Source organism: Strongylocentrotus purpuratus, unplaced genomic scaffold (assembly GCF_000002235.5).
Source record: "Strongylocentrotus purpuratus isolate Spur 01 unplaced genomic scaffold, Spur_5.0 spur5_scaffold_10, whole genome shotgun sequence".
NCBI lineage: Eukaryota > Metazoa > Echinodermata > Echinoidea > Camarodonta > Strongylocentrotidae > Strongylocentrotus > Strongylocentrotus purpuratus.
In genome coordinates, this window is record NW_022145595.1 from 28431254 (window position 1) to 28455427 (window position 24174).

Genomic DNA, 24174 nt, shown 5'->3' on the forward strand with positions numbered 1-24174 from the left:
CATGGGTTCTTCTTCTTCTTCTTCTTCTTTGGGTTAAGTCTACCTCCTTCACAGTTGAAGATTATTGCAGACTGATGAGTGTGTGTGTGTGCTTACAAGAGCAAGGTGCATGGTGCAATGCTATTTACATTGTGGAAGTAAAAAGTTCCCGGACTTAGTTGCTGCCTCCCGTCAGGCATTGACGGATGAGGCACATACTGTTTCTGATGGCAGGTTGTTCCAACTCCTCACAGTCCTGGGAAAGAAGGACTGCTTATATTGCTCAGTTCTTGAACGGAGGACTTGGTAACTATGTGCATGGGCAGTCATGGAAGGTCTTGTGACAGGGTTGATGTAGGATGCTGTGTCGAGTGCTACCAGGTTGTTGTGGAGCTTGTAAATCATCACCAGTCTGTAATTTTCTCTGCGTTGCTCGAGTGTGGTCCAGTCAAGTTGTTGGAGCATGGAGGTCACGCTAGAGGTGTTGTGGTACCGATTGAGGGTGAATCTAGCGGTCCGTCTTTGTACCATTTCTAGTTGATGGATGTGGTTTGCAGAGGAGGGATCCCAAACTGTAGAACTGTACTCAATGAGTGGTCTTACTAGAGCTTTGTAGGCAGTACTCTTCAGTTTTGGTGAGTTGATCCGGAGATTTCGTCTGAGGAAGGCAAGGGTGTTGTTTGCTTTCTGGCATATGCTTGTGATGTGCTTGTCCCATTTCAAGTCTGATGTGATTGTGATGCCTAGGTACTTGGTTGATGAGACTGCTTCCAGTGGTGTATTGTTCAGGATGTACTGGTGTCGTATCTGGCTCTTCTTCCTGGACACTGTGGTGGTATTGCACTTGTCCGTATTGAGCTCCATCATCCATTCAGAGGACAATTCAGCAAGCCTATTAAGGTCCTCCTGTAGTTCAATAGAGTCTTGTCTGCCCTTGATCGCTAGGTAGATGATGGCGTCGTCTGCGAAGAGACGTACTGGAGAGGTGAGGTTGTCTGGCAGGTCGTTGATGTAGTACAGGAAAAGAGAGGGTCCGAGAACAGAGACTTGAGGTACTCCTGAGTCGACGTCGACCTCAGGTGATATGGCCTTCTAGAACAACTTGCTGGGTTCGATGGTGAAGAAATTTGGTGATCCACCTGTTGCTTTTGCCTCTCACTCCATAGTGGTCCAGCTTGTGCATTAGTCTCTGGTGACCGACCTTGTCAAAGGCTTTGCTGAAGTCCATGACAAGGACGTCAGTTTGCAGACCTAGCTCCATGTTCGTCTGGAGGTCACTAACGAATCCCAGTAGTTGTTGCAGGAGGTCACAGCTTTCACATTACTGGAGAAGACATTACTGCAGAGAAGTCACAAGTGGTGCACGTGCATAGTGGGCAATTGAGTTACATGGTCGACCATAAAGACTGTATTGTACAAGAGCGTACGTTGAAGTCAAGCCTTTTTTTTATATAGTGTGGGCGGGGCTGTTTTGTTGCCTTCAAAATAAAATAACCAAACATCAACTGCAAAGCGTCCGAGAGTGAATTCTTTGGCCTTTATTTCACTGGTGTCAGAAGTGGGATAGGCGCTTTTGAAGTTCATCGGACGACCTGAACAACACCACAACGAGCAAGGATCAGGAGCTAAAGTGGAATCGTCAGCTGGAAGTTTGCAGACTGTGTATAGTGAAGAGACAGCCTCGGCCCGCGGGAAAACAAAAACAGTATTAACGAATTGAACTCATGTGCAATTTTTTTTTTTTTTTTTAATTTTTAATTAAAACTTCATGTTAATCTGTATTGCTATATTTAATTGTGCACATAATTTTGTATCAGTGCCCTCCTTGCACCATGAATACCCCTTCAGGACAAGCACTTGATGCTGACATGATGACTCAGTTCTTTCGGCGATCAATGGGACTGCAAGGAATTTCGCAGAGCCACCTCTCCAAGTTTAAGGGGCTTCCTGAAAGTGTGAATGATCTTTCACTTCCAGAATGGTTTGAGGAATTTGAGGAACTCACAGCTCAATTCAATCTGTCTAGTACAGAGAAGGCCAGATTACTCCTTGATCATCTAGCAGGTGCAGCCCGGGAGGAGGTAATGTACCTACAGGATGACAAACGGCATGATTTTGATGAGGTTGTCAGTACCCTTAAACTTTGCTTCGGTTATCAAGAAACAACCCAAACTCTAAGCAGCAAATTCCACAATCGTCGGCAACAGGAGGGAGAATCGCTTTGTGATTTTAGTAGAGCACTTGAACGTTGTCTTCGAGGTGGAGTCTCCTCCCGTCCTGGGCTTCGAGGTGGAGCCTCCTCCCGTCCTGGGCTACTTCGAGTCTCGGGAAATGCACGATGTGGAGTGCTCAACTGCTCATCGTGGTCAGTGGATGAGGCACCTTCATCACCTGGACCGTTGCTATCATCACCCTGGGAACCTCAGTTGTAGACTGGTCGGTATGGTCAGGTCTTATGTGCTGCCTGTTTCTTCGTAGGTAACTTCCCTCAGGGCTCTGGAGAATGTAGGAGCGCTGTCCCTCGGCCCTGGTATCAACTGTTGCAGGACACGACCGTCTGGACACTGGGTCGCGGTATCGTACATCTTGCCCAAGGTAAAGCTCTGGCAAGTCAGCTCTTCTGGCATGTTTGTCAAAATAGAACTTTTGACTATTCTGTCTTTCCTGCAGCTGATTGTAGATGTCATCAGCATCTGGCTGTGTTCTCTGCAACTTGGCTGGGAGTGTAGTTCTCAACTGGCGATTCATGAGAACTTCAGCTGGACTTGGTAGTTTCTCTGATATGGGAGTTGTACGCCAAAGAAGTAGTGCTAGCTGAATGTCTGAAGTCTTCTTCATGATACCCTTGATGGTTCTGATTTGTCTCTCTACAAATCCGTTGCCTTGTGGTCGTCTTGGGGACGATGTAGCATGTTCAAAACCCCATGACTCTGCAAACGACTTGAACTGGTAACTGGCATACTGGGGTCCATTGTCGCTCACCACCTTTGCTGGTATGCCATGCTCTGCAAACACTTGTTGCATCATAGTGATTACAGCACTGCTTGTTGCTTGGTCTGGTAACTGGCGAACCACTGGGTACTTGCTGTAGTAGTCCACCACAATTAACCATTGTTTGCCTTTGAATTCAAACATGTCGGTTGCCACCGTGTTCCAGGGCATCGTGGGAATGTCGTGTGGCTGGAGTGGCTCTGGCGTTTGTGCTGGTTGATGTTCCTGGCATCTCACACATGACTGCACCACTCTGTCAATGTCTTTGTTCATGTTACTCCAGAACACCTTTCCTCTGGCCAGCAACTTGGTTTTTTGTTGGCCTAGGTGACTGGTATGGAGCTTCTCCAAGATGTCTAGTTGCATCTGCTTGGGAATGACAACTCTGCTTCCCTTGAGAATTATACCGTCGCTTACTGTTAACTCATCTCGGTAACTCCAGAACTCTCTCAACTCTGGTTGCACTCGCTTCACCGTATCAGGCCAGCCCGTCACAATAACTTCCATCAGTGCACTTAGGACTTTGTCTTGTCTTGTAGTGTGTTTCAGTTCATCTACTTTCCTCGACGAGAACTGCACCAGATCTACTCTCAGATCAAGTTCAACTGTTTCATTGTTGTGAGTGCTTGGTAATCGTGAGAGACTGTCTGCGAGCAGGTTGTCTAGTCCTGGACGGTGTGTGATCTGGAAGTTGTATCCCTGTAGTCGAATCAACATCCTTTGTAGCCTTGGAGGGGCTGCTGTGAGAGGTTTGTCCATAATCATCAGAAGTGGCTTATGGTCTGTGATCACATGGAATAGCCTTCCATAGAGATATGTGTGAAAACGTTCTACTCCGAACAAAATAGCAAGCAGCTCTCGTTCAATACACGAATAGCGTGTTTCAGTTGAAGATAGGGCTTTGCTTGCGTAAGCTACTGGGCGGAGTCTACCTTCCTGGTCATGCTGTAGGAGTGCAACTCCTAACCCTTGAAGACTTGCATCGCACTGCAAATACACTGGGGATGTTGTGTCGAAGAACTGGAGTAGTGACTTCTCTGAAACTTCTTGCTTGAGTTTCTCCATGGCTGCTTGATGATGTGGTTCCCAGATGAAATCAGCCTCTTTCTTAAGGAGATCTCTCAGAACTGCAGTCTTTGTGCTGAAATCTGGGATGAAGTGAGATAGGTAAGTAATGAAACCTAGGAAGTGCTGCAACTCTGCCTTGGTGCTGGGAGTCGGCATTCCTGCGAGGTCAGCTACCTTCTGGGGATCTGGCTGGATACCATCCTCTGAGTATCGATTACCAAAGAAGTTGATACTCGTTTGCCTGATATGGCACTTGTTTGAGTTCAGTGTGAGGCCTCTCTTTGCTGCTACTTGCATGAAGTTGAGAAGGTTGCGGTCATGCTCTTCTACTGTACGCCCAAAGATTACGATATCATCTGCTATGCATTCTGCCCCTTTACAGCCTTCTAGAACTCTGTCCATCTCCAACTGGAAAATGTCCTGACTTACACTGAGTCCAAATGGTAGGCGACAGAAGACATATCTTCCAAAAGGTGTCTGGAATGTGGTAAGTCTTTGGCTGGCCTCATCTAACTTGACTGACCAGTAGCCGCACTTTGCATCTAACTTGGAGAAGTGCTGCATGTTGTGAAACTTGTGATTCAACTCCTCCAAGGTCTGCTGTTTGTAGTGAGGTCTGATAAGTGCCTTGTTCAATCTGCGAGGGTCTAAGCAAATGCGAATGCTTCCATCCTTCTTGGTGACATATGTGATTGAGTTCACCCATTCGGTTGGTTCGATGATTTGCTTGATGACACCCTGGCTTTCCATACTGTCCAGTTCTGCCTTGACTTTGTCTTTCAAGGCAATAGGCATCTTTCTAGGAGCGTCAACATGACTTGGAACGTTGGGGTCAACTGTCAAGTGATGTGTGGTACGAAATTCTCCAATCCTATCGAACTGCTGTGGAAAGAGTTGTACTAGAGCCTGGACACCACTGACTTGCGTTTCAATGTTCAAAGAGCAATGGAGAGTAACAAGTCCAAACTCTACAGATGACTGGAGACCAAGTATCACTGGGCCGTTGGACTGAACCACGTAGAATAAGGTATCAGTCCATGCTGTGTCTCCATACTTGCAGGGAATAACAACTGTTCCATACTGACCAATCAGCGTTTCATTGTAAGCTGAAAGGATTGTGCCTGCATCTGGTAGATTTCGTGGAAAACCTTGACGATCAAGCTGCTCTGGATACATGTTTCTGAAAGTTCGAAGTGGCAGTGTATTCGCTTCTGCTCCTGTATCCACCTTTACTTTCAGGTCATGGACACCTGGTTTGTCGTCCAATTTGATGTCCAAGTGTGCAATAGCTTCATTCCTCTTCACAGAGTCAATGATAATCGTGTCAAAATGAAACCTGTCAAATCGTTGTGGTAATGTACCCAGTTCACTTTCAGATTCGGTGTGTTCCTCTCGCACGTTATCCACCTGTTTGGAACGTCGTGATGGGTGTTGGCGTTCATCCACCCCCCTCTTCTTCCGGGAAGAAGCATAAGACTTATGATATTTCTGTGGTTGTTTGAGCTTGGTTGATAGGCACAATTGAGCACAATGTCCTTGCTTATTGCACGAGAAACATGTAACACTCGCTGCTGGACAATACTCCTTGCCGAATCTATGTTGTCTCCCACAGTTCTTACATAAACTCTTAGGTTGTTTCTGCTGTTGCACTGCATCTATGCTCTGTGTTGGATGATACAGAGACTGGAGGGTTTGGACATGTGACTTTGATGCTTCATACGTCCTTCCCAGCTGTAGAGCACCCTGTAGTGTAAAGTCCTTCTTTGTAGTAAGTAGGTCTTTCCGGAAATCTGCGATGGGTGTGCTGGCAATAATCTGTTCAAGGATTCGCTCATCTAGCTCCTTGTGATCAAATTCGCATTTACGAGCTATCTGTCGACATCTGTTTATGAAATCGTCCAACTTTTCATCTGGCCTCTGCATTGTTCTCGACAGCTTCAGCCGACACACTCGAAAATTGTCTTGAGGTTCTAGTTGCTCCTCAAAACGGTCTAGGATGATCTTTGCTGTTTGTTCAGACTCTGATAATGTCCAACAATTGTATCGCTGAAGGCCCTCTTCACCCGCAGCAAGTAGAATGATAGGAACTTCATCCTCTTTAGGTGTGTGCTTAGCCAAAAAGTATAGGCTCAATCTTTGTCTGAACATACGAAAAGCTTCAGCAAGGTTTGGTGCACCCCAATCCATTCGTGGTATATGATCAGCCATGTTAATGTTACTTCAATGCTGTGCTTCAGAAAAAGGAACAAAATGCTGGAATGTGTCACCACTCACCCTCAGGCATCAAACAAACTAACTGTTCATGGAATAATGGTGTCTACAAATTCCTGTGTGTTTCTCCTGAACAAGGAAAAAACCAAAATGGCTGCTGCTGTATTGCAAAATCCAAGATGGCTGCTGCTGTGTTGCAAAATCCAAGATGGCTGCTGCTGTGTAGCACATGGTACTGTACTGGTAGGCTGGCACAAAAAACTGGCACGTTGAAGACTTGCACTCACCGCTTGCCACCATGTCAAAAATAGTGGGTTTGTTATGTTGACTTCTTGGTTAGTACTACATGTAGCTGGGTCAAGAAAGTATAATAAAGCTCCACATATCTTTGCTTGAGGTTCAGGAGTTTATTGGTGTAACTAAAACATCATGCTTATGCTGTGCATGCTAGTGGTCAAGTGCAACTTACCACTCTCACATGTCCAGTACATAAGGCAGTGTATGAGGGTTGAATGTGTGCATGGCTAATTACTCATTAAATACATCACACACTCTGTGTGCCAAGAGTACTGTATTGAAGAGTGCTTTCTGCATGGTTGCTTCTGAATGAATGTGCATGGCTGTTTAACAATGAGCACATACAGGTGTAAGTTATATTCAAATAGGAGTGCTGCATAACTTCAGCTCATAACATTACAGTTATCAAGAAACAACCCAAACTCTAAGCAGCAAATTCCACAATCGTCGGCAACAGGAGGGAGAATCGCTTTGTGATTTTAGTAGAGCACTTCTACGAACCTATTGCAGGATAATGAAATCTGCGGAAAAGGAAGATCAAGCTGCCCTTACACAATTGAAGGATCATGCGTTGTGTGACCAATTTGTAAATGGAGCACAGGATGCCTCCGTACGGCGTGAACTACGACGTATCCAGCTTCTTCCTCTTCCTCCTCCTTCTCCTCCTCCTCTTTCTTCTTCACCTTCTTCTTTTTCTTCTTTCTTTTCTTCATCTTCTTTTTTATCTTCCTATTCTTCTTGTACTTATTATTTCTATCATTTCTACTTTAATGTTGTTATTATTACTATCATCATTATTATTTTTAATAATTTTTTCTTAACTTTCTGTAGATAATATGACTTTAACTTAATAATTTTGTCGGGGGCCCAACTGGAAATAAGCTCTGACTCGAGCTTTCGTGGGTTCAAGCTGACTTAATTTTGATCTGTTATTCTTTTATATTGTTGTATGTTGGAGACTTGGTGAATAAAATCAATCAATCAATCAATAATCATCTAGTACGGAATATAGGCGTTGGCCTTTGATTCCCGGTCACTGTATACGTCTGGCATTGCATTGTCACATGAGAAAGATAGTCCATGTCTTTAGTGTGCTTACGGGAGGAGTCGCGGAAGGTCACTTTGCTTGGTCCACCTTATAATCCTTTTGAAAGATTCAGTTGTTTTTCGTTTGCTCTATATTTTCAGGCAAGTTGCTTTTGGCTTTTCACACTGATTCAATGTTCGAGCCTACACGGATATAAACTATGGCTGTGAGACAAGTCCGGGCTGTCCAGTACAATTACCAACCGTATATATAGTAATTAAAGTCATCCTACCGTTTAAATCAATTCATGATGTACTGGCAGGAACCATATACATGCAAATCCATGGAAACATTTTTTTTCTATTTGTTTTTAGCTTGATTAGAATCCATCATGATTGACCTGCTTGGAGCTGGAGAGTCTGGCTTTGGTCAGTTTAATGCCCTGACCATCACAGCAACCCTTGGAGTGGTCACTGCTACGCTGGCCCTCTGGACCATCATGAGGCCAAAGCGATTTCCCCCTGGTCCAAGAGGTCTGCCTATCGTTGGCAGCATCTACAGTAAGTCAAATGTATATCCTAATTTACCAGGCACCAACTTCTAGTGATATTCCAACAAAATCGCAGAAAAATACACAGAGTGGATCGAGAGCCATTCAGCACCACAAACTTCAACTCCCAAAGAGCTCTTTTGAAAGAAGAGAAAGAAAGAGAGGGATAAACAAAAAAAGAAAAGAAAATATAATGAAACACATAGTCATGCAAACACTGGCGTACTGTGGGGGAGGCTTGGTGGTGGGGGGGGGGGGGGGGGTGGGGGGGGGTGAAGGTGCTAGCCACCCCCCCATTAAACCATGACTTATTTTTAATTCCATATAAGTGATATATATATAAATGTTCGTGCTATCACATGATTTTCAACATAATGCGCATTTCTTCATTTCTATTGCAAACTGACACATTTTCAGATAGCTAGAGAGAGCATATGTTTTTATAGTCACTAATGGGCCTAATTAGTGGCCATTAACAGTAACACTAGTAGAAAATTCCTTTCAAGAAGCTCCTGCGACAAGCACTGCCGGGAGATAACACGCTACCAACCACTCGGGGGGGGGCCATTGAAGGAGCGTTCACGTCGCGGTCCCTGTCAGATGAAAATCTGCGAATCCTTCAACCACACTACTCAAGTTTCTTTTAGTAACTACCACAACCAACACCATGGTTACCAATGACAATGATGACCAATTTGTTGATGAGGCCCAGGGTCGAACTCATGGGTCCTTGTCAGGACCGGCCCTGAGTATCATATCATTCAACATTGAAGTTCTTTCAGGCGCCAAACAAGAACTCTTGGCTGACCTATGCAAAACAACCAACTGTGACATTCTCTGCCTCCAGGAGACCCATCACGGGCCTACACGAGTTCGCCCTCGTATCTCCGGAATGACCCTCATCGCAGAGAGACCACATGACCAATACGGAAGTGCAATCTTTGCCCGAAATGATCTTGCTGTGGACAAATCTTACCTATCAGACATCAATAACATTGAGGTCCTTTCTATTGACCTAATGGGAATCACCGTAAGCTCCGTGTACAAGCCACCTCAAGAGCCTTTCGAGCTGCCCGGCAGAGCTACTGACGGCAGGATGAATGTGGTCATTGGTGATTTCAACAGCCATAGCATTTCCTTGGGATATAAAGAAATGAACGAAGATGGTGAACTCGTTGAAACATGGGCAGATGCTAACCAGCTCATTCATGACGCTAAGCTTCCTGCCTCTTTCAACAGTGCAAGGTGGAGACGTGGCTTCAACCCTGACCTGATATTTACATCTACCAGGATTGCTAACCAGTGCGAGAAAGTCATTCTCGACCCAATCCCTCACTCCCAGCACCGACCGATAGGGCTTAAGGTTAATGCAGTCATTAATCCACGAGCAGTACCCTTCCGACGTCGTTTCAACCTGAGGAAGGCAAACTGGGAAAAGTTTGCTAAGGACTTTGACTCCTACATCCAGGACCTACCTGCCACCCCCAAAACTACGACACCTTTGTAGAGTTGATGAAGAAATCGTCAAGGTGTAATATCACCCGAGGATGTCGCACAAGCTACATTCAAGGCTTGACGGACCACTCCAAGGTGATGTATGAAGACTACATCGAACACTTCCAGTTGGACCACTTTAGTGAGGAGACACTGGAATCTGGAGAAAATCTGACCAAGGAAATTGGTGAATCTAGAAGGACTCGAGGAAGTGGCAGGAATTCATTCAATCCACTGACATGACACATAGCAGCAGGAAGGCATGGAAAACGATCCGGATACTGGGCAATGACTATACAAAGGCCCAACCAAGATCTGAAGTCACTGCTGACCAAGTTGCCCATCAACTCCTATTGAATGGTCGGGGAAATCCTGACCATCACCCCAGAAGAACCAGAAGAGCCAGACTCCCTAAGGTCCCAGACGCTCCAAGCTCTCAAGATGACCCAGGCTTCACTAGACCGTTCACCATGAACGACCTGCTTGCTGCCATCAAAGCAATGAAAAACAACAAAGCTGCTGGACTTGATGACATCCTCTGCGAGCAGATCAAACAGCTTAGACCAGGCGCCCTGAACTGGCTTCTCAAAATGTTCAACGAATGTTTGGGCACCAACAACATCCCAAAACTCTGGAGGAAATCCAAAGTTATTGCCCTGTTGAAGCCTGGTAAAGATGCAGCCAGTCCAAAGAGCTACAGGTCTATCTCCCTACTGTGTCATACATATAAGCTGTTCGAGCGGCTTATCCTCAACCGCATCGCCCCATTCGTGGATGAACATCTATTTCCAGAACAAGCAGGGTTTAGGCCAGGAACATCATGCACTGGCCAACTCCTAAACCTCACTCAGATCATTGAGGACGGGTATGAGATTAAGCTAATCACCGGAGCTGCTTTCGTTGATCTCTCTGCTGCCTACGACACTGTGAACCACAGAATCCTTACCAGGAAGATCTTTGAGCTGACAAAGGACGTGAGACTGACTGGACTCATCCAGACGTTGCTGTCCAATCGGCGATATTTTGTGGTTCTCAATGGGAATCGCAGCAGATGGCGCAGACAGAAAAATGGCCTACCACAAGGAAGTGTGCTCGCACCGTTACTCTTTAACGTGTACACGAATGACCAACCGATCCACCCAAACACCAGGAGCTTCCTCTACGCCGATGATCTCTGCATCGCCACCCAGAACCAGTCTTTTGTGAAGTTGGAGGAGTCCCTCAGTGATGCCCTGGCCGGTCTCATCCCATACTATGCGACCAACCACCTGAGAGCTAACCCTGATAAAACTCAGATAAGCGCATTCCACCTCAAGTACAGGGATGCCAACCATCAACTAAGGATCAGCTGGTATGGGAAAAGGCTGAAGCATACTCCCAACCCAGTCTACTTAGGCGTCACACTCGATCGCTCCCTTACCTACAAGAACCACATTGCCAACACAAAGGCAAAAGTTGGAGCCCGCAACAGCATCCTCAAGAAGCTAGCCAACACCAACTGGGGGACTGATGCCAGAACAATCCGGACGACAGCCCTCGCGCTTTGCTTCTCTGCTGCGGAGTATGCATCACCAGTATGGAGTAGGTCGGCCCATGCACCCAAGATTGACCCAGCTCTAAATTCATCTTTCAGAGCGATCACTGGATGCCTTAGACCAACTAAAGTAGAGGACATCTACCTGCTCTGCGGTATTGCCCCTCCACACGTCAGAAGGTTGGTCTTGTCCCAGAAAGAAAAGGACAAACAAGAAAAAAAATCCTCTCCACCCACTCTTCGAACAACAGCCAGTGGGCAAGCGGCTCAAATCCAGACACAGCTTTCTGCACTCTGTAGAGCCTCTTAATACTAGCCCTCACAACCAAAGGATGACTTTGTGGTCTAACCACCTTCAGACCACTCCACATAAACTCTCCCTCAGCCCGAAGGAATCCCTCGCAACCGGCTCCAGTGAGACTTGGCTTACCTGGCTTAGCCTCAACCGCCTAAGAACTGGCTACGGTCGATGCAGAGTCCTAATGCAGAGGTGGGGTCTAGGAGACGAACAAACGGCATGTGAATGCGGCCAGGAACAGACAATGGAACACCTGCTAGCCTGCCCACTCCTGCCAGAGCCATGCACCCAAGATGACCTGGAAGCCGTGAATTGCCGTGCCAAAGCCTGTGTGGACCACTGGACGGGACTTGTGTAGTGACTCGATAAGAAGAAGACCAACCACTCGGACTGTACATGCACAGATTTGCGAACGAATGTTCCACTGGGGCCCATTGGGGAAACTGAATTCAAACAAGGATTAAGAGTAGAGAAATGTAAAACGAATCGTCTTCTTTCAATTTAATGAAACGGCAAAGCTTCCGCGCTTCGCGTGGAAGGGGGCAACTGAATTAAGACTAGGATTAAGAGTCGAGAACGTTAACGAATCGTCTTCTTTCTTTAAAAATGTAATAAAGTGTCACAGCTTCGGGAATAAGCTCCTGGCCCCGGGTTTATAGGGTTAAATTTGTAAACATTAGGACATAGGCATTGATATATTTGTCGGTAATTGGTGACTAATTTTGTCGTTAATCGGTGGCCTCTACACACCCACCCCCACTTAAAAAGGTCTAGCGACGCCCCTGATAACAACACAGTTTATACACTCGAGATAATTTTTGCAAGTACTACTGATGAAGCACCGGACCACCGTCTGTGTGCATTGTGCAGCAACGAAGCATATACAACGTCTCACGACGTGACAGATCACTTTTCTCTAACTTCTAACCATTCAGAAGGCCTCGTGTTTTTCCAGGAAGAGCCGGACAAATGTGGTTCTCAAATTACAAAAGATCCCTACTCTTGGAGGGGGTAGGAGAAACCAATTTTACGCCATATTACTCTAGGAAGTACCTGAAAATGCGTCTAATGTGGTTCTAAAATTGCAAATGCTTCCTATTCTGGGAGGGGGTCAGAACCCCCTCCCTCGCTCTGTCGCTTCATCGTATTAAATAATTATATTTCACCCCATGCCATTTTGTGCCCCCCCCCCCGTAAGAAATTCCTGGATCCGTCACTGATGCCCATACCCCTTGAGCTTCGGGGGCTCTGCCCCTTGACACCCGCCGGGGCCTTGCCCCTAGACCCTACTTTGAAAAACGTTCAGAGGGGCCTTCGGGTAAGAGTGGGTTGATGCGGATTTTTTTGTCACCCCCCCCCTCCCAGGAATAAAAAAAAAATAGATATATATATATATATATATATATATATATAAACCGTTTTTGCTCATTGCGCCACTGCATGCAAATTTCTATGAAGAATATTATTATACGTTTTAATCCAAAATCCAAAAATAGATCCATTTCACAAACAAGTATTCAAAAACAATTTGGTACTAGATTTTCTTATTGCTATTGTACTTTAGATCTACATCTAGACTAAGTTTTGTGCTTTCTTATTTTGGCTGTTACTGTCATTGTTTGAGGTTTTATACAGCTTCTCCTCTTGATATCTCATCTTGATACATTTTACTGTTAGTTAAATCTTTCATGTTTGTTATGCTCCTTTGGTTTTCAGGTATAAATGATTCTCCTGAGGTTGTCTTTGGGGAATGGGCCAAGAAGTACGGTGATGTCGTTGGCTTCAAGGCGGGGCAGAGATGGATGGTAGTCCTCAACCGCCAAGCATTGATCAAGGAAGCCGTCCTCAAACAGGGCGAGGACTTTGCTGGTCGTCCAGACTTCTACTCCCGTAAGTGGATAGGATTTAGTATTCAAATATTAACATGATAATTTATGCTATGACTATATAGAATAATGGTTGTTTAAGTTGTCAACATAATATTTTGTGCCGTGACAGGGATAATAGTTGTTACAGGGATAATAGTTGTTGGATATCAACATACTATTTTTTAATTATATCCTGCATCAAAAAATTATTGGTTTTTGATTGGTTGAGAGCTATATGAGAGTACTTTTTAGGAGTTGAAATTATTTGGATTTTTTTTTTCTTTCAATTTTTTTAATTCTTTTTTAATCTCATAATTTTTAAATTATTTTAAATTATCTTTTTATTAAAAAAATGAACTTTTTCAAATTTTAAAATTTTGATAACATTGTTTTCAAGATAAATTTTGGATGCAGGATATAAAACAAATATACCTTGTCTTCTTTTCGAGGTACTAGTTAAAAAAACTATGGGCCTCGGTGACTCCAATAGTACCATTTGCTTCGGTGCTGCGCCCGTCAGCAAATAGTTCTATTGGAGTCACCTCGTGCGCATAGTTTTTAAACCAGAACTTATCAAGACAGTGTATATTTGTATACTATGACTATGGGGTAATAATGTCGGAGCACCAGACAGTTACAGAATTGCTATATGATATCAAGTAATACTTTATGCTATGACTGGGATAATTATAATAATCAACATAATATTTTATGATTTGACTGATGTAATGATAAGGGACCACCAGGACGGACTGCTGTATGTATAATATCAACATTATTCTAATGCTATGACTGAGGTAGTAATCCAAGCCCCATCCAAGTCGACTACCTTTTTAGCTTTTCCTGCCTTCTCTCCTTTGCTTCTTCAACTTTACTCAATTATAACAATGTTGCTCTGCGTTTGTTGCATAATCATGTTTTTTTTTTATAGTTATATATGTTTAGATACTGAAATTATCTTTGCAACATCAGATAGCAGATGAAAGAGCAGAGAGGTTATATGCAGCAAAGATATGCAGATTCGGAGAAAAACAAAGCAATATGTGGGAGAGAGAAAGTTAGAGAGAAGGAATTGACATTTGAGGTGTTGGGGCATGCAGTCACCATAGTATTGCATGCTTAAAATTAAAAAAACTTTATTAAGAAAATAATCCTTGTATTTTATTGTTTTCTCTTGGCCAGCAATATATTAATGCTAATCAAATTTGGTTGACCTAAAGGGCATCATAAATGCCGGCCACTGTCGATCTTTACAGAAGGGGTTAAAATGAATGTATTGAAAAAGGATGTACGCAAACATAATTAAGTAGGTGTATATTCTTGCTGATATCGTGTTTTCATGTATTTCAATTTTCAGTGGAACTCCTCACGGAAGGATTCAAGGATATTGCTTTTAGCCCTTACAATGAGACCTGGAAACTTCATCGCAGGTTGGCTCACTCAGCTCTCAGGTAAAACTGAGCTAATATAGTCAGACCTGCTCAAGCGACCACCTGTGTAGAAAGACTACCTGCCTTTGATAATAGTAATAATAATAATAATAATAATAATATGTCTTATTTACCCAAGATTACTCCATCAGTATTAATAATATTCTCCCTCAGCGCACTGCAATCATGTTATTTATTACCCGGGCTGTATAAAGGCCACATGTGTTTGTTTCTCTTGTAACTGGCTTCTCAATGAAACACAAACTTACAGAACCTAAATATAAAGACCACCTGCCTTTAAAAAACAATTTCCTCGACTCCCATTAGCGGTCTTTGTATACAGTGTACATACGGGGTGTTTATCATTATCATGATCATTGCCATGTATTCAGCGGGGAAGCGGGGAATTGAATCACAGGCGCCAGTGATGAATGGGCGTCCGAATCTAAGTCTGGATCCGGCAACATTTTGCATTTTTGCGTTTTTACGTTGGGTTCATACCAGCGAGTGAAGAGCATTATACTGAACTGAATAAAGAATAATAGCTTTATATTGGATCATACTAATACTGATACGGGCTAAAGACAATGTGGTATTTGTATAGAGGTATTCCAAAATGACATTCTGATAATCAACATTTGTTCTGGTATCATAATATATACGCATAATACAACTGATCTTTATGATTTCTTAACGTGACATAGCTTCTTCTCCCCTTGCAAACAAAAAAGAAAACAAGGTTATTTAATAAAAGGATCATGCGACAAATAATCATTGTGATTCAAATTGATGCAAGGATTTTTTTTTGAATAAGCAATGCTTTTCACCAGAATCTTCTTTGTAAAAACGACTTTTACAAATCACAGCCATGCAAATCTGCCACTGTGTTGTAAGATCACTTTCAGATTAGGAGAAGTGTATTCTTCAATGAGAATTTTACATTGAATGGAACGTCTCAACTCAGTAAGCATGGCTGCGATTTGTAAAAGTTGTTTTTACAAAGAAGATTCGGGTGAATAGCAAACAAATATTCGCATCAATTTGAATCACAATCATTATTTGTCGCTTAATCCCTTTTAATGACCTTGTTTTCTTTCTCATTTGCAAGGTGAGAAGAAAATATGTCACGTTAAAGACATCATAAAGATCAGTGTTGTATGCGTATATATTATATGCACAGGCCCCGCGGAACGTTTATCAAAGTGGGGGCTAAAGTATTTACGATCAGGTAGAGGGTAGCGAGCGTAAATTGGTGTGGGGGGGGGGGTTCAGGGGTTTTAGGCATTTAATTACGGTCAGAGAAGCACAAATATTTTGATGCCGCATTTGTGTCACTGGCAGGTCAGGGGGGGGGGGGCGTTTTTTATTTTATTTCTTAAGGTAAAATTTACGTTACTATCCTATTTTTTTAGCGGTTTGGGAGGCTAGGGGTGCGGGCCGGTAGAATCGACCCGTGGATCCGCGCCTGTCCAAAATAGCACACACACAAAATCGCCTCGCCGCTACGCGGCTCAGTAAAGAAAAAATGTAAAAGTTGCTCCGAATAATAGGGGGTGCTTTCAAAAACAGGGAACAATCATACGCGTACCCTAAATAACACTGAGTGGGGGGGGGGGGGGGGCGGGTTCCTTCCAAGTTCCTGGTATAACTGCATGATCGATGATCATAATATCATAATATATACGCATAATACAACTGATCTTTATGATTTCTTAACGTGACATAGCTCCTTCTCCCCTTGCAAACAAAAAAGAAAACAAGGTTATTTAATAAAAGGATCATGCGACAAATAATCATTGTGATTCAAATTGATGCAAGGATTTTTTTTGAATAAGCAATGCTTTTCACCAGAATCTTCTTTGTAAAAACGACTTTTACAAATCACAGCCATGCAAATCTGCCACTGTGTTGTAAGATCACTTTCAGATTAGGAGAAGTGTATTCTTTAATGAGAATTTTACATTGAATGGAACGTCTCAACTCAGTAAGCATGGCTGCGATGTGTAAAAGTTGTTTTTACAAAGAAGATTCGGGTGAATAGCAGTTCTTATCCAAACAAATATTCGCATCAATTTGAATCACAATCATTATTTGTCGCTTAATCCCTTTTAATGACCTCGTTTTCTTTCTCATTTGCAAGGGGAGAAGAAAATATGTCACGTTAAAGACATCATAAAGATCAGTGTTGTATGCGTATATATTATATGCACAGGCCCCGCGGAACGTTTATCAAAGTGGGGGCTAAAATATTTACGATCAGGTAGAGGGTAGCGAGCGTAAATTGGTGTGGGGGGGGGGGGGTTCAGGGGTTTTAGGCATTTAATTACGGTCAGAGAAGCACAAATATTTTGATGCCGCATTTGTGTCACTGGCAGGTCAGGGGGGGGGGGCGTTTTTTATTTTATTTCTTAAGGTAAAATTTACGTTACTATCCTATTTTTTTAGCGGTTTGGGAGGCTAGGGGTGCGGGCCGGTAGAATCGACCCGTGGATCCGCGCCTGTCCAAAATAGCACACACACAAAATCGCCTCGCCGCTACGCGGCTCAGTAAAGAAAAAATGTAAAAGTTGCTCCGAATAATAGGGGGTGCTTTCAAAAACAGGGAACAATCATACGCGTACCCTAAATAACACTGAGTGGGGGGGGGGGGCGGGTTCCTTCCAAGTTCCTGGTATAACTGCATGATCGATGATCATAATATCATAATATATACGCATAATACAACTGATCTTTATGATTTCTTAACGTGACATAGCTCCTTCTCCCCTTGCAAACAAAAAAGAAAACAAGGTTATTTAATAAAAGGATCATGCGACAAATAATCATTGTGATTCAAATTGATGCAAGGATTTTTTTTGAATAAGCAATGCTTTTCACCAGAATCTTCTTTGTAAAAACGACTTTTACAAATCACAGCCATGCAAATCTGCCACTGTGTTGTAAGATCACTTTCAGATTAGGAGAAGTGTATTCTTTAATGAGAATTTTACATTGAATGGAACGTCTCAACTCAGTAAGCATGGCTGCGATGTGTAAAAGTTGTTTTTACAAAGAAGATTCGGGTGAATAGCAGTTCTTATCCAAACAAATATTCGCACTAATTTGAATCACAATCATTATTTGTCGCTTAATCCCTTTTAATGACCTTGTTTTCTTTCTCATTTGCAAGGGGAGAAGAAAATATGTCACGTTAAAGACATCATAAAGATCAGTGTTGTATGCGTATATATTATATGCACAGGATCCGCGGAACGTTTATCAAAGTGGGGGCTAAAATATTTACGATCAGGTAGAGGGTAGCGAGCGTAAATTGGTGTGTGGGGGGGGGGGTTCAGGGGTTTTAGGCATTTAATTACGGTCAGAGAAGCACAAATATTTTGATGCCGCATTTGTGTCACTGGCAGGTCAGGGGGGGGGGGGGCGTTTTTTATTTTATTTCTTAAGGTAAAATTTACGTTACTATCCTATTTTTTTAGCGGTTTGGGAGGCTAGGGGGGGGGGGGGGCGGGCCGGTAGAATCGACCCGTGGATCCGCGCCTGTCCAAAATAGCACACACACAAAATCGCCTCGCCGCTACGCGGCTCAGCAAAGAAAGAATGTAAAAGTTGCTCCGAATAATGAGGAGGAAATAATGTGCAGAACGGGAAAAAATCGAGAGAACAGCTATGTAGCTTGTAAATTTGTAAGAGGGAAAACGCTGATTAAAATGATAATAACGAAATTGCAAAAAATTGAGGAGTATCATAGGTTCCAATATAATGGATATTTGTATAAAAAGAGCCCCGTCAGTACTAAAAGAGCCCCCGTGAGAAGGCTCACGGGGGCTCTTTTTTTGGAGGGGGGAAGAGCCCCGTGGACAAAAAATTAATTTGAGCCCTGGTTCATACACAGAGTCTGTAAAAAGTTCAATGCCCCCAAAATAGTGTGGAGTTAATGTGTGGAACCCTGCTTGGGTCTCACTTCCTTCCCCCCCCCCCCACTCCGGGGTCGGAATGACCGCATACGTGTTACCAAAATCTCCGGTAAAGGGGGACTTTTCGTGCGACAAAGTCCGGCCCGAGAATTGTAAAAAAAAAAGGGGGTGTATTTGACTTTTCACCTGGAGATTTCTTTAAAAGGGGGTGTTTTTTCTTTATTTTCTCATCTCTTTGGACTCCTGAGAAATTATTCTGAATTTAGGGGGTACATTGAGATTTTTTTCCGAATATAGGGGGGTCTGCAAGGCAGGTAAAGCCCGCGAAAAGCCCGCGAAAGGGGGGTTCGGAAATGTTGGCAGTCCTCAGATAGGGGGTGCTTTCAAAAACAGGGAGCAATCATACGCGTACCCTAAATAACACTGAGTGGGGGGGGGGGGGCGGATTCCTTCCAAGTTCCTGGTATAACTGCATGATCGATGAGAATGTACAGGTGGGCCCCTAGTCTTTAATGAAGAGTACTGTCTGTGACCTCTATTTGCAATGTCCTATTCAAGGAATGTAGTGTTTGCTACTGCGTAGACAGGTTACTTTAGTCCATGTTTCAATGAGAAACTGTTACTGTTCCTGTAGACTGTGTTTATGGACAGAGACGGGGTGGTGGGTATTAACAAACAGTGCAGGCTGCAGTCAAATCTTGCCCAAACATTTGAGCGTTGAATATTGATTTTTATTTCTTTCAGAAACAGAAACAGTTACCCTTACCATAAAGTTTTTACCTATGGAATATATTGCGGGCCCAATTTATCATTGAAACGGAGCATTCCAATTTTTTAAAATTTGTTTATGATATCGTCCAAAATATCAAGTGGTTCAAAAGGGGTTTAAGTCCATTTTCAAAACTTTGATGGATCAAAGGCCAAGATCGCTTTTACATATATATTCTTATTTCATTCATGTATTTGTAATTTTAGGGGAGGGGGGTGGTGGGGGTATCAGCAAGTCAACTGGTAGTCTAGTTCTGGACCCTATATGATTTTTGTTATTCGCCGACTATAAACGTTAAGCCGAGTGATTGGCGCGATCCTTATTGAACGCCATTTCCCCACTAATCGCGCGAGAATAGGGTAGACTTCTCCTTTGATACGTGTTAAAAAAGATGTTAGTCAGTCACTCAATAGTGTCTGACAGGGAAGTCTAGAAACTAAACGGGTTCCGTGCATAATTTGAATACTAGGACACTGCTAACGTTAAATTTCACAGATAGGAAATACGTGACACAGTCATAATTGCTGCAAAGTTCTACAGAAGTTGACGTTGGCTGCAAAAGGGACATAGTACCTTTAACAGATATTATTACCCCGGTCATCAGATTCGTTCGCACACATGCAGTGTGCACTATCTCCACTCCCTTTGGGAGTATTCCTAACACGACCTTTGCATTTTATTTATTTATTTTTTTATTTATTTATTTCATTTCCAGGCAAGATGATAACATACAAAACATCACAAGGTTAACAAATGATAGAACATACTGTAAACATAATGATATTTAGCACCAGCCAATGCCTGAGGATCACCTAAAAGAATTAAAAAAATTCTGTCGAGAGGCTCTCCACATTGGCTGGTGCATACATAAAACAAAATATAAAGATAAGGTCAACATAATTTATAAATGAATGTGTAACTAAAACTAACGGTAATATACATGTAGATCAAATACTGTTAGGATTATTTTAAAGAAGGATTCGAAAAAGAGCTGTTCAAACTATGCATGTATGATAAATGCAGAAAATTGTCTGTTTATACAGTCATGTGGATACGGTAATATTGGAAGTTAGCAAAACTGTATAACATTATGAATTTGAGTTGATTTGATTTGAAGTTATCCAAATTATGGAAAATTATTATTGATGATTGAAAGTTATCCAAATTGGAAGACATTATTATCGATTTATAGACAAATTTAAAATACATAGTAATCAAAGTGAGAAGAATGTGATAGAACACATTGATAGAGGAAGTACATTAAATAAGAACTTAATAATAACAACATATGCATTAAGAAATCAATAAAACATATCAAAATGCAGAAAAACTGTCTGTTTATACAGTCAAGTGCTCAATTAAACCACTCGACTACGACACCTCCTTCCTTTCTTCCTTGCTCCCAGGCATTTTGCAACAGGCAAGCCTCTTCAGGGTCTCATCTCCAGCGTCTACCCCAAGGTTGAAAAGAAGTTGGCCATGACGGAGGGACAACCAATAGACCCCAAGTTTCTCCTCAATCTAATCATGTACAATGTTCTCGCACAGATGTGCTTTGGACGAAGGTGAGTTCTACCCAACGGTTTTGATACTCGTGGGTAGGTTTTTTATTTAGTAGTTTTTTAGTCGAAAGGCAAATCTTAACATCAGCTTGTTATGAAGCATACAAATTAGCAGTACAGATGGAGTTGAATTGGAAAGAAACTTTATATAGGCAGTAAGAAAATTGAGTTATTTAAATTTAAATTTAATAATATTTATGCGACTGTGATGCAGGGCAACTCTCTATTCTTTGTTATGCCTCCGCAACGAAGTAGCAGGATCAGCCATTATGTTTTCGGGTTGTCCGTCCGTCCCGTTCTCGTGATCGCGTTATCTCAAGAACCGATTGATGGATTCCCGCCCAACTTGGGTCATCTCGAGTGTGGAGAGGAGATCACGAAGACGTGGCGTGTGACTCAACTGAAGATGGATGCAGGAGTGAAGAAAACCTCGTGTTAAAAATATGAGGGTGCCTTGTAATCTCCAAAGATTTCTGACTTTTTTGTTTTTACTTCTTTCCTCACCATCCTTTCTTTCTCTCTTATTCATCCTATTTTTCTAAATTCTTTCACTATGTGTATCTTTACCGCTACCTTTGTTCTTATATTTGTTATATCTACTCATATTCATGTATTGTGTGTGTGTGTGTGTGGGTGTGTGTGTGTGTGTGTGTGAATGTCCGCGTGTGCTTTGTTATGTATGTGTGTGTGCTGTGTGTGTGCATGTTTGATAGGTCCATCTTGAGTAGTCTTTTTCAAGACTTGTATGTGTATAGAGTTTGTTGTGCCATTGGTTTTCTAAATAGTTAATAATGGATACCATTGTTGAAGAAGATGTGAACATAATGCTAAGAGATTTTGCATGTTGATTGCGGTGCATTTCAACAGAATGTACTTGGAAATTTTTGTCTTGCTTAAAGCATGATTTTTCTGTAATAGGTGTCTCTGAAACTTCGTACATGTAGAGCAGAAAAGAATGGCGGTGGGCAGGAGCGTAAATCCCGGGGGGTGGGGGGATGCATCCCCCTGGCTTAAAGGAGGGGGGGGTGGCCTGTACAAACATCCCCCCTAATATTACACCCAAAAAAAGAGAGAACAAAAAGGAAGAAGAAGAAGAAGAAAAAAATGTGATTGTTTCAATTTCAGCATGATGCATGAGAAATTAGTTATTTTTTGTATGTATGTATAACTGTATAGCCAACACGTAAACAGTATCTCACGATCATTAAGAATAGTTGCGCGACGTGCGCGAACAAACACTTCATAAACTTCAGAATAATTTTTCGTTATTTTGCAAGGTATTATTATAGCCCAGACGTAAAGTGCGCCAGCACGCGAGCGCTTAAAAAGTGCAATCACGTACAGTAGATGCCCGGCTCCCCCCCCCCCCCACTCAGTGTTATTTAGGGTACGCGTATGCTCGTTCACTCCCTTTGAAAGCATCCCCCCCCCCCTATCTCTGGACTGCCAACTTTTTTTATTCCTCCTTTCGCCGGCTTTTCGCTGGCTTTTCTTGCCTTGGAGACCCCCCCCCCCCCCCCCCCCCCAAAAAAAAAAAAAAAAAAAAAAAAAAAAAAATCATCCGGAACACTGCTAAATGTACCACCCCCACCCCCTCCTAATTTCAGGTGAGCTCTAGTCGATCGAGGGGGACTGGGGGCCAATGTTTTTACTTTTCAAAATGAAATAATCCTGAATGAGCTTTCAAAGCTAGCAGAAATTTCAGGAATTTGATCCCGGGATTTGATCAATTTTTCTATGATATTCAAGATATTATATAACCCCCTTTTTACATTTCTCAGGAGTCCAAAGAGAGAGAGAGAAAAAAACTCACCCCCTTTTCAAAGAAACCTCCGGATGAAAAGTCAAATACACCCCCTTTTTTTTACAATTCTCGGGCCGGATTTTGTCGCGCGAAGTACCCCTTTCCTGGAGATTTTAGGAACGCGCATGCGGTCCCTCCGAGGGTAGGGGGGGGGGGGGGCTAGATGAAGACTGAAGTTCCAGACCTAGCGTGTTCAAGACTTATAGTGGCCGTCTGTCTCTTCAGTTATTTGAAGGTAAGCCTGTACACATTCTTATTGTTTATATATTTGAGAAAGGATTTGGCTGAGGAAATTAAAGAATTCATTAGATTTAATTAATAAACACAGTACATGTTTCATTATATGAATTCCAGAAACATTTTTTTAGGAGGTATGAAAACTGTGAACGCATCTGATTGAGAGTGATAAATAATACGGTAACTGTTGCACTTCCCAAGTCCTACTCGGCGGTTGTCATTTGTTCACACCTAAAACTTAAAGGGAAAGTCCACCCCCAGAATAAGTTTGTTTCGATAGAGGCAGAATAATAAGAAAATCAGGTGAGTGAAAGTTTGAGCAAATTCTGAATGAAAATAAGAAAGTTATGAATTATTGAAGTTGTGATCAATCAAATACAATCAAATAAAAGGACACTTTTTTTTTTTTTTTTGGTATCGAAATTTGAAAATTTGACATTTTGCTCCGTTGGGGGGGGGGGGGGGGGTAAGGTCATCTTTTTGAGGTCAGCCATGGGAATATTTTTTTTTTTTTTTTTTTTTGTTAAAAAAAAAAAAAAAATCCAAAAGGGGGGGGGTTTAGGGAAATTTAGAACCCCCCCCCCTGTGTACGCGCCTGCATGTGATGTTTGTGTAGGTCTATGAATTAATTAATTTGTTGTTTATATTGAATGAATTGAATCGAATTCAGATAAATAGGGCTTAATAAGAGTCGAAAACGGTGCAACGAATCGTCTTCTGTCTATAATAATTAAATCAAACGTCTAAGCTATTCGCGCTTCGCGCGGGAAGGGGGAAACTGAATTCAGATAAATAGGGCTTAATGACAGTCAAAAACGGTGCAACGAATCGTCTTCTTTCTATTATATTTAAATCAAACGTCTAAGCTTTTTGCGCTTCGCGCGGGAAGGGGTAACTGAATTCAGATGAGAATTAAGTGTCGAGAATAGTACACCAATCGTCTGCTTTCACTAATAATTTAAGGAAACGTCAAGGCTTCCGCGCTTCGCGCGAGAGGGGGAAACTGAAGTCAGACAAATAGGGTTTATTAAGAGTCGAAAACGGTGCAACGAATCGTTTTCTTTCTATAATAATTAAATCAAACGTCTAAGTTTTCGCGCTTCGCGCGGGAAGGGGGAAACTGAATTCAGACGAGAATTAA

At 42.5% G+C, this 24174-nt stretch overlaps 2 protein-coding genes across 6 annotated transcripts in view; one reads left to right on the forward strand and one right to left on the reverse strand.

Moving 5' to 3' along the window:
• The window catches only part of LOC100893015 (steroid 17-alpha-hydroxylase/17,20 lyase), a 39387-nt gene that overhangs the window by 686 nt on the left and 14527 nt on the right, over nucleotides 1–24174 (forward strand). Inside the window, exons 1-5 of one of the 5 annotated variants that reach the window (XM_030979987.1) lie at nucleotides 67–285; nucleotides 7948–8133; nucleotides 13166–13339; nucleotides 14675–14768; nucleotides 20837–20995. In XM_030979987.1, the coding sequence (XP_030835847.1) occupies nucleotides 7965–8133; nucleotides 13166–13339; nucleotides 14675–14768; nucleotides 20837–20995 (596 nt within the window). In that variant the 5' untranslated portion in view covers nucleotides 67–285; nucleotides 7948–7964. Of the gene's footprint in view, nucleotides 1–66; nucleotides 286–7297; nucleotides 8134–13165; nucleotides 13340–14674; nucleotides 14769–20836; nucleotides 20996–24174 lie in introns of those variants that run through there. The other 4 variants (XM_030979989.1, XM_030979990.1, XM_030979988.1 and 1 more) reach the window with 4 other exon arrangements.
• LOC115921614 (uncharacterized protein K02A2.6-like) lies at nucleotides 2329–6246 on the reverse strand. Its single transcript, XM_030979229.1, has one exon. It carries the CDS (start codon nucleotides 6244–6246, stop codon nucleotides 2329–2331), a length of 3918 nt encoding a protein of 1305 aa, XP_030835089.1.

What these genes read in the sequence shown, in the direction of transcription:
- LOC115921614 (XM_030979229.1), bottom strand. Translation starts at nt 6,246, where the DNA reads ATGGCTGATCATATACCACGAATGGATTGGGGTGCACCAAACCTTGCT.